At 37.5% G+C, this 6,907-nt stretch overlaps 1 protein-coding gene across 1 annotated transcript in view; it reads right to left on the bottom strand.

The window, feature by feature from the left end:
* Window positions 1-523: 523 nt before the first annotated feature.
* LOC103213242 (amine sulfotransferase-like) overlaps window positions 524-6,907 on the bottom strand; it is a 12,274-nt gene continuing 5,890 nt past the window's right edge. The window contains exons 3-5 of the mRNA XM_007959091.1: window positions 5,751-5,877; window positions 3,272-3,366; window positions 524-538 (exon numbers count right to left, since the gene is read on the bottom strand). Of these exons, the coding sequence (XP_007957282.1) occupies window positions 524-538; window positions 3,272-3,366; window positions 5,751-5,877 (237 nt within the window). The remainder of the gene's footprint in view (window positions 539-3,271; window positions 3,367-5,750; window positions 5,878-6,907) is intronic.

The following is a 6,907-nucleotide window of genomic DNA, read 5'->3' as shown; positions in this document are numbered from 1 at the left end:
CTGGAGAAGGATGTCATGCTTGGTAGGGTGGAGGGTCGACGAAAGAGGGGGAGGCCTTCAACGAGATGGATTGATATGGTGGCTGCGATGATGAGCTCAAGTATAGTAGGGATCGTGGGGCTGGTGCGGGATCGGGCAGTGTTTCGTTCTGCTGTGCATGGGGTCGCTATGAGTCAGCAATGACTCGACGGCACTTAACAACAACAACATGAATTATTCCTCAATGTTACTACCTATCACTGTCCATAATTCTGAGCCATATTTCACATTATATAGTAAGCTTATCAGTTTATCTTCATTCCAACTATATAATGGTGGACACTTGAGATATGGAAGTATAAACATTGATTCTAAGTGGTCACTATGGACCTGAGAATATCAATCCAAGTGACTGGGAAATATGCAACATCTCCTGAGAACAGCTTTATAGTTTGAGTATTTCTGATGTGAGTTTACTGTGAAATTAGAAACTGATTTTAATTCCAAAGATTTTGGATGAGACTCAGAAAATACTGTGTTTTGATTACTTCATGCCACTCTAAAAGGAAACACCACAAACAGGAATTTATTGTCTTACACTTTTGGAAGCTAGAAGTCCAAGTTCAAAGTGCCAAACTCCAGGGGCTGAGTGAAAAAGCTCCTTGACCTTGGGCTTCAAATATGCCTCTTGATCCTGGCCCACTGAAACTTGAGGCTTTCTTCACTCAGGCAGCTGCTGGCTGCTGAGGCTAACAAACCCAAGGTTGACAAGTAAAAGGGCACAGTCCTGATGTTACCAAACTACATGACAGACCACTGATTCAAGTCCATTAAGAGTTCTGAGATCAGTAGACAATGTGGCAGGCTACTGAACAACCACTCAGCTACGGGCAGGGTTCAAGCATGCCAAAAGCTACAGACCATTCCCAAAGCTTCTCCTTCTATACTGGGAGCAGACCACATCCCTAAGGCAGCTACTCAGCTGCTCAGAGTGGATTCCACCATGGACATGATTTCCAATCTCATCATGGGGATTACTACATCTAGCTGCCCAGCCACTCAAACCAGGCTCAGTCAAGTTGACACAAAACCTTAACTACCACAAAATCCTTTAATCTACTCAACTTAAAAGTACACTCATCCCAAGACCCAGCAATTCATATGTATAGTTTCAAAGGCGTGCATGTGTACATCATGAGATATATCCTGGATATGAAAAGAACTTTCAGATTGTTCAAAATGAGACAAAAGTTGAAATAGTCTTATTTCTCATCAGTGATAGAATTGGTGAATAAAGTGTGTCTGAATCTCTGCTCTAGGATTTAGACTGGTGATACAGATTTGGGATTCGTCCCAACCCGCTCCAACCTGGCTACCATGTTTTGCACTACAATTCAGTAGACATTTTAAATTCTCATTTTAACTTTATTTCTTTGCAGGCAAATATTTATTTCTTTCTCTCTTCTTCACACCTCTCTTGGTCTCCATGTCACCACACCTTGCTTTCTTTCTACCTGTATTATTGTTCCTTGTCTGTTTCCTTGGAGGTCTCATCCTTCTTTACTGAAACTTTGCATGTTAAAGTCTCTCAGTAATTTGTTCTAGCTGCCCTTTCCTTCTCATTCTATGTTTTCTCACTTTCTCTCTCTCTCTGTTTTGATTTCATCATTTCATCCATGTGGTGGTTTCTGTCATATTCTATACATTGACAATAATTGAATTAATATATTCTGCTTACACTTGTTCCCTCTAGACTTGTATTTTCCATCTATTTCTCAATATCTCCATTTGGATGCTTCTATGAGTCGTGGCTGACTCGACGACATACAACAACAACAAAAACAAAAAGTCATCTTAATCTCCACGTGATAAAACCAATCTCATACTCTTCTCCCTTTGACCTGATCCTGCTTCATTGTTACCTATTTTCTTCATGAATGGAACCAAAGCTACATCAACCAAAAATCTTGACAGCTCTTTTTCTCATTATTCTTAAATGTAATTCCCCTTCCTTTTTACCTTCTAAAATATGTTTTAATATTGCTTTCTCTCCAAGCCTAGTACTCTAATTCAAAGCACCATTATTTTTTACTTGAATTACTATTCTAGTCTCTAACTGGTCTTCCTATATTCACTATTACCACTTTTCAAGGCACTAATAGGAATGCTATTCTAAAATTATCAATTCAATCACATTTCTTTCCTTTTTTATAACTCTTAAAAGGCTCCTTACTGTTTTAAGATTAAAAAGAAAAACAAATACGATCACTAATACAATCTATAGACCTTGTGTAATCTGTCTCCTACACACTTTGTATCTTCATCTTCCACCACTTTCTTCTAGCTCTCTAAATTCCTCTCTCCTTCAGTTTCTCAAAGGTGTTTTGCCTTTTCTGGTTTCAGAAAATTTGCAGATATTTCCTTGGCTAGGAATACTCATCTGCCACACTTCCCTTTGTTAATTCATATTCATTGAATTTGCAGTTCTCATGTTACTTCTTCCAGAAAACATCCACTATCACCCATCACCATATGAGATATATTTGTTACACAGATTGACAGCATACCTGTACTTTCCCTAAATAATACTTAATACAGTTTTTATATTTATACTTTCTTGATGAATCCCTGTCTCTCCTGTTAGATTATGAGCTCTATAAATAAAGGGTATAGTCTTCTTTTTCTCATGATTAAGTACTGGCCCCATAGTAGGCATTCAATATTAAAAAAAAAAAAAAAATCAATGAATAAATAACATATAAATGAGTTAACATATTAATCAGAGATCACAAAATAGTGAACTTCAAATGTGTTTTGTCTGGTTTAGACAATGGTTAAAACGTCTTTGAATCAATTGTCAACATTTCAACATTATATGATTTCACATGAAATCTACATTTCAAATTTGTCTTATAAAACAGGAAGCATGTGCATCATAGGGCACACATTCACCTGTGAGAATAATTAGCCATATCTTAGAAATGGTTTCTTATCCCAATGCTCCACAGTGTCCTCCTTCTTTATTTATGTCGGGGTGCTCTGGACATTTGGGTTTGCCTTAATTGCTTTAGGAGTTATATGAGCAGGCATCACTATAAAAGACTGAGAAGATACCTGGAAGAGAGTGCTAAGAAAGGCTACTAATTACAGGATGAGCAGAAAATTAGAAGTCCCAAAAGAAGGCTGAGAAGGAATACGTACTAATATCCAAAGAGAACTAGGCATACGTGATTCACTGAAACCAAGAGAAGAAAGAATTTTAAGAATAATAAGAGAAACACTCCCATCTTACCTTCTTCATACCTTCATACTGCATGAACAGAATATTGAAATTGTGTTTGTGCTCATACCAGCCTCTGATGTGATCAAACCAAAGGCTTCCTACCACTGTGGGAAAAATTAATAAGTGACTAGGTAAAGATGTTGCACTTTTTTGAAAAATAAACTACAGATTTTCCTTTCTGTTCTGGGATTTTCAGAGGAAATAATAAACCTCTCAGTACTAGACATCCATATTCCCTTCTTTTAAAAAAGTAAGAGCTTGGGAAATGTGTTGGTTACCTAGTGCCACTCTAACAGAAAATACTACAAATGGGATGCTTGAAGAAACAGAAGTTTATTCTCTTACAGTTTGGAGGCTTTAGTCCAAGTTCAAAGTCCGAGTTCAAAGTACCAGGCTCTAAGGGCTGGATGAAAGTTTCTCAACCTTGGGCCTCAGGTCTGCATCCTGCTCTCAGCCTACTGAAACTGGAGGCTTTTCTTCACTCAGCTGCTGGCTGCTGAGGCTGACAAGCCCAAGGTCGACAGGTAACAAGGCACAGTACCAATATTACCAAACCACATGGCAGGCCATTAATTCAAGTCCATTAAAAGTCCCAAGATCAGCAGAGCATGGCAGGCTGCTAAACAATGACTTGGCTACATGCAAGGTTCAAGCATGCCATAGACTACAGACAGTTCCCCAAGGCTGCTTCTTATATACAGGAAGCAGACCACATCCCTAAGGCAGCTACTTGGCTGCTCACAGTAGATTCCACCATGGAGTTGAGTACCAGTCTCATCATGGGGAATACTATATCCAGCCACCCAGAAACCCAACCAGGCCCAGCCAGGTTGACACACTAACTTAACTACCACAGGGAACAATGACATGATTTCAGTAGGAATTTTCCTATGAAAATTTATGCTATGTGAGTAAGTGACTCCATCTTGTAACTCTATTTTTCTAATGTCCAACTATGGCTGCCAATATCTCGCTAAAACTCCAATTTTGTGGCTGAAGTAAACATCTCATCCTGCCCCCACTTCCTTTGAGTTAGGGAGTACCCCTTTTGTCTTTTTCTTCTCCTCCCTCCTAGGCACATAAAGCAGCTAAATCACCCCTCAATAAATCCCTGTGCTAGGGCACTTACTCTGCAGTGATTATCAGAACTAACTCCCATCACCCCTCAATGAACACCTGTGCTAGAGCACGTACTCTAAGACCTTGAAACTGCAGCTTCTACTTCAGTATTATCGCTTGCTTGCCTGCTTTATAAAGCCTGCCTAAAATCAGACTTGTTGCTGCAGCACAGGAGCGCACTTCAGCTCCCTGCAGTTGGCTGGCCTAAATAAAACTCTTACCCAAAAGTGGTCATTATAGTGGCTTTTATTTTAAACTGAACCTATAACATATGTATACAGGAAAGCAGCAATGCAGAGGTGAGAAGGCTAAAGATTTAATTTTAAAGATTTTTAAAATATCAGACTCGTCATTTTCATATTTCTTTCACTTGAAAACATATTTTTCTGTTTATCCTCTTGTCTAAGATGTCTGGACAGCAGTTCTAGCTCTCAACAAAGGGGCAGACCTTAGTATAATTTTCTAAATGAGGGAGAGTCCAGATTCTACATTGGAAAGCTTCTTGTCCCCATCTATATTCTTCACTGGTGGAATGAAATTCCACATCTACTCTAGATGACCTCCTATGAATCCATGACAAGGCACAAAAACCGCACTCTCCCTGAACATTAGCTATTCTAGAACCTGTCAATCTATGGTGCTTTCCAGTTGCCATCGAGTTGATTCTGACTCACAGCAACTCCGTGTGTCAGAGGAGTAGAAGGATGGTCCATAGGGTTTCCTGTGGCTAATTTTTTTGGAGTAGATTCTCAGACCTTTCTTCTGAGTACCTCTGGGTGGACTTGAACCTGTCACTTTTGGGTCAGCAGATGAGAGTGTTGAGCATTGGCACCACACAGGGACTCTGATGTGGGTCTAGTTAATATAAATTAGTAGAATGTCTTTGATCCTTTTACAATCTGGTCAAAATATTTCCTAAAATATATGCCTTTGCAACCTGGACAACCCTCAAAGTGGTCCTTGCAAGGTAGAAAGGCTATTGGACAAATAGAATAAAATCATGGGCAATAGTAATTACTCATGTGCATTTCACCTTCAATCACCTCCCTTCTCCAGTCCCAAAACAACAAAAACCCAGTGCAATTGTGTGGATTCTGTCTCATAGCAACCCTGTAGGACAGAGTAGAACTGCCCCATAGGGTCTCCAGTTCTGTAAGTCTTAACAAAAGCAGACTTCCTGATTTTCCTCCCCTGAGTGGCTGGTGGGTTCAAACTGCTGACCTTTTGGTTAGCACCAGCACCCAAATGTTTTAACCACTGCACCACCAGAGTTCCTTAGTCCCAAAATATGTTCTTTAATATTGAGAATTCAGTTTAATGTCAACATTATCTCATAAACATGTTGCTTGATAAATAAATTCAAAATTACCTTTTCCATCTAGAAATTTTCTCATGAATTGTTCCATAGTTTCTGATGGTTCTAATGTAACTCTGAGTTTTGAAAAATGAAAAAAGGAGATCAAAACATCCTTAGGATTTCTGTAGACATAAACAATCTGCAGAGGAATAAAGAAATAATTTTAACAATTCCTTGGTTTTCTTTCTGGATTTGTTTTTTACATCTGCATATTTCATTACATGAAAGTACAGTAATTTATTTACCCCATCTACTGTTTGTGGAAATTTATGTTGTTCACTTTTTTTCCTATTACAAAGAGTATTGCAATCCATGACTTTGTTCACATGACATTTCATATCTGTGCAAGTGTGTAAGATAAACTCCTGGAAATGAAAATGTTTACTTGGAAGGCTGACATATATTGCAAATTGGTTTACACAGAAGTTGTGTCAATTTACCCTCCAACAGTAATATATGATATTTGATATATAGCTAAGGTAAGACTAGAGATAAATGAAGAAAGGGAAACTATTCAACTGTGAAATTGGAGCAAATCATTATGCATGTGAAAAAAAAATGGAAATTAATATCTATGTCATATCACACTGAAAAATTAATTATAAAAAGATTAAGGATTTAAATATGAAAGCAGAACTCTGTCATCTAAAAATATATATTACAGGGTACATTTCTGATCTTGGAGCAGAAAAAAAATTCTTATACAAAAAAAATTATTTAAAATAAAAATTGATTGATTAGATTACATTAAAAATAGGAATCTTGTTCATTAAAATGTACCATAAATAAAGTTAGAAAATACAACAAAATGTGAGGGAAGCAATGCATATAACCTAGGAAAGATTAATATCCAGAATATATATAAAACAAAGCAATAAGAAAACTTAATAGAATATTGTACAAACATCACAAATAATCATTTCACAGAAGAAGAAATATTAAGGCAAACACATGAAAAGTGCTTAATGTTAGTACTGATTATGGAAAAGAAAATTAAGATTAGTTTGAGATACCATTTATTTTATAGCTATCAGATTGGTAAATATATATATTATATATATATATATGTTGTTTTTGTTGTTATGTGCCGTCGAGTCAGCCCTGACTCATAGTGACCCCTCCTTGGGTTTCCGAGGCAGTATCACTACGGAAGTAGGATTGCCCAACCT

Source organism: Orycteropus afer, unplaced genomic scaffold (assembly GCF_000298275.1).
Source record: "Orycteropus afer afer isolate SDZICR_OR568_19922 unplaced genomic scaffold, OryAfe1.0 scaffold01447, whole genome shotgun sequence".
In the NCBI taxonomy this organism is placed as follows: Eukaryota; Metazoa; Chordata; class Mammalia; order Tubulidentata; family Orycteropodidae; genus Orycteropus; species Orycteropus afer.
The sequence above is the reverse complement of the archived record's forward strand: the minus strand, read 5'-3'. Positions and strand labels throughout refer to the sequence as shown.